The 1,903-nt window shown below is 59.1% G+C and overlaps 1 protein-coding gene across 1 annotated transcript; it reads left to right on the forward strand.

Moving 5' to 3' along the window:
• Positions 1-367: 367 nt before the first annotated feature.
• On the forward strand, positions 368-1,090 carry BHLHA9 (basic helix-loop-helix family member a9; the record flags this gene model as incomplete). Its single annotated transcript, XM_079130984.1, has 1 exon — positions 368-1,090. The coding sequence occupies one exon, from the start codon at positions 368-370 to the stop codon at positions 1,088-1,090; it is 723 nt and encodes a 240-aa protein (XP_078987110.1).
• Positions 1,091-1,903: the final 813 nt, after the last annotated feature.

The following is a 1,903-nucleotide window of genomic DNA, read 5'->3' on the forward strand; positions in this document are numbered from 1 at the left end:
GAGAGAATGTGGATCCCTGTCACCCCAGAGAGACCCTTGGAGTGAGCAAGTTCCTGGTGGCAACTGGAGGACTGCCCCGGGCGTGGCCAGGCTTCCCAGCTGGTCCCCATGTGTGTACAAGAATCTGCATGCTTCCTTCCTGCTTGCTTCCTTCTCAGTTCCTCCCTCCCCAACCTACCTGGGGGCAGGTAATAAAGCAGGAGGAGGGAGATGGATGGATGGGGAGGGCGGGGAGCCACGTGGTGCCATAAAGCCCAGCTACAGAAGGCTGTCCAAGGAGTGTCCAGACCGCAGGAGCCAGTGCTCAGAGGGTGGACCGTCAGCCTCACCTACCCAGCGCCGAAGCAGCTGGGCCTGGGAATAGGCCATGCTCCGAGGCTCGCCAGGACTAGGCCTCAAGGGCCTGAAAGGGACCGAGGGCTCTGCAGAGGACTTGGGAGGCTCTTGCCCAGAGACTGGGAGGAATTTTGGGGTGCTGAGGGAAAACGGCGCCCCCCGCAGCCTGGGCGAGGCAGAGGAGGCTGCGGGTAGGAAGCGGGCCAGGCCGGTGCGGTCCAAGGCGCGGCGCATGGCCGCCAACGTGCGCGAGCGCAAGCGCATCCTGGACTACAACGAGGCCTTCAACGCGCTGCGGCGGGCGCTGCGGCACGACCTGGGCGGCAAGAGGCTCTCCAAGATCGCCACGCTGCGCAGGGCCATCCATCGCATCACTGCGCTCTCCCTCGTCTTGCGTGCCAGCCCCCCTCCCCGCTGGCCCTGCGGCCACTTGGAGTGCCACAGCCAGGCGGCGAGCGCAGGGGGCACTGGGGACGCCGGCTCCAGTCCCCAGCGGCCCGCGCCGCAACCAGGAGGGCCCAACCTCGTGCGCCGGGACGTCGCCAGCCCCTTTCTGCAGCCTGCGCCGCGCTGCTCCTCGTGCTCGCCACACACACATATAGGACGGCCCAGGGAGGTGGCGGAGGTCCCAGGCTTGGGCCAAGCCTATGGAGGAAACTGGCGCCGATGTCCCGGGTCTCCCTCTGCCGGGCCGCTTGCCTGGTCCCGGGGCTACCTGCGAACAGGCACGGGATTGGGCTACCAGCACTCTTGAGCCGGACACCAAGGAAAGCCCGGTTGGTAGGATGAATGTAAAAGGGAAGACGGGAAAAAAAAAAAAAAAAAAAAAAAAAAAAATTGTCCCGGACTGAGCAAAATTGAATGAGCTGAGACCTGAGGGGGAAAGGAGGCTTCTTGGCAGCAGGAAGGAACTCTGGGGGTTGGAGCGTCACCTCCACATCCCCGCCCCAGGTGGCTGCTCTGCGAAAGAAGCAGGATCCTGCTTGGCTCTTAGGTTTGGACTTGTTGAACTCTTCTTGGAAAGTAGCCTTTGCATTCCTGTGCCTCTGAGCCGTTTTCTTGTGCTGCTTTTGGACTGGGGGACTTGTGTGGGAGTGTGGGTGAGCACTTGTTTTGGTCTGATGACACAGTGTCAGGACTCTTCCTCTGTGGCTGTCCCAGGTCTGAGCTGGGCTAGGCAGGTAGAAGCAGCCAAATAAAAAGAAAAAAAAAAAAAAATATCATTTGTCTGCTATCACGACTCCACTGGCTCAATGGTCTAGGGTGACAGGAAAACGAGGTTTACCAAGAAATTTTGGGACCAGGGACTAAATCCCACAGGTAGACTTCAGGAATGGCTGAGCACAGAGAATAAATAGTTCAAGGGGAAGAGAGACATTCAGAAAGGACATTCTTCCTGTGCCCCTGGGAGGGAATTATCTGGAAAAAAATTAATGGGGAGGTTAAAGATGTGATCAGTCTCATCTGTGGCCCTCTCTGCAAAACTACCATCTGCAGTGAGCCACAACAGTAGCCACCATGAAAGGAGAGTCTGGGCCATTCACAGGGAAGGAAGCTGAGGGCAGGG

This window comes from Sciurus vulgaris, assembly GCF_902686455.1.
Source record: "Sciurus vulgaris genome assembly, chromosome: 3".
NCBI classification, from domain to species: Eukaryota; Metazoa; Chordata; class Mammalia; order Rodentia; family Sciuridae; genus Sciurus; species Sciurus vulgaris.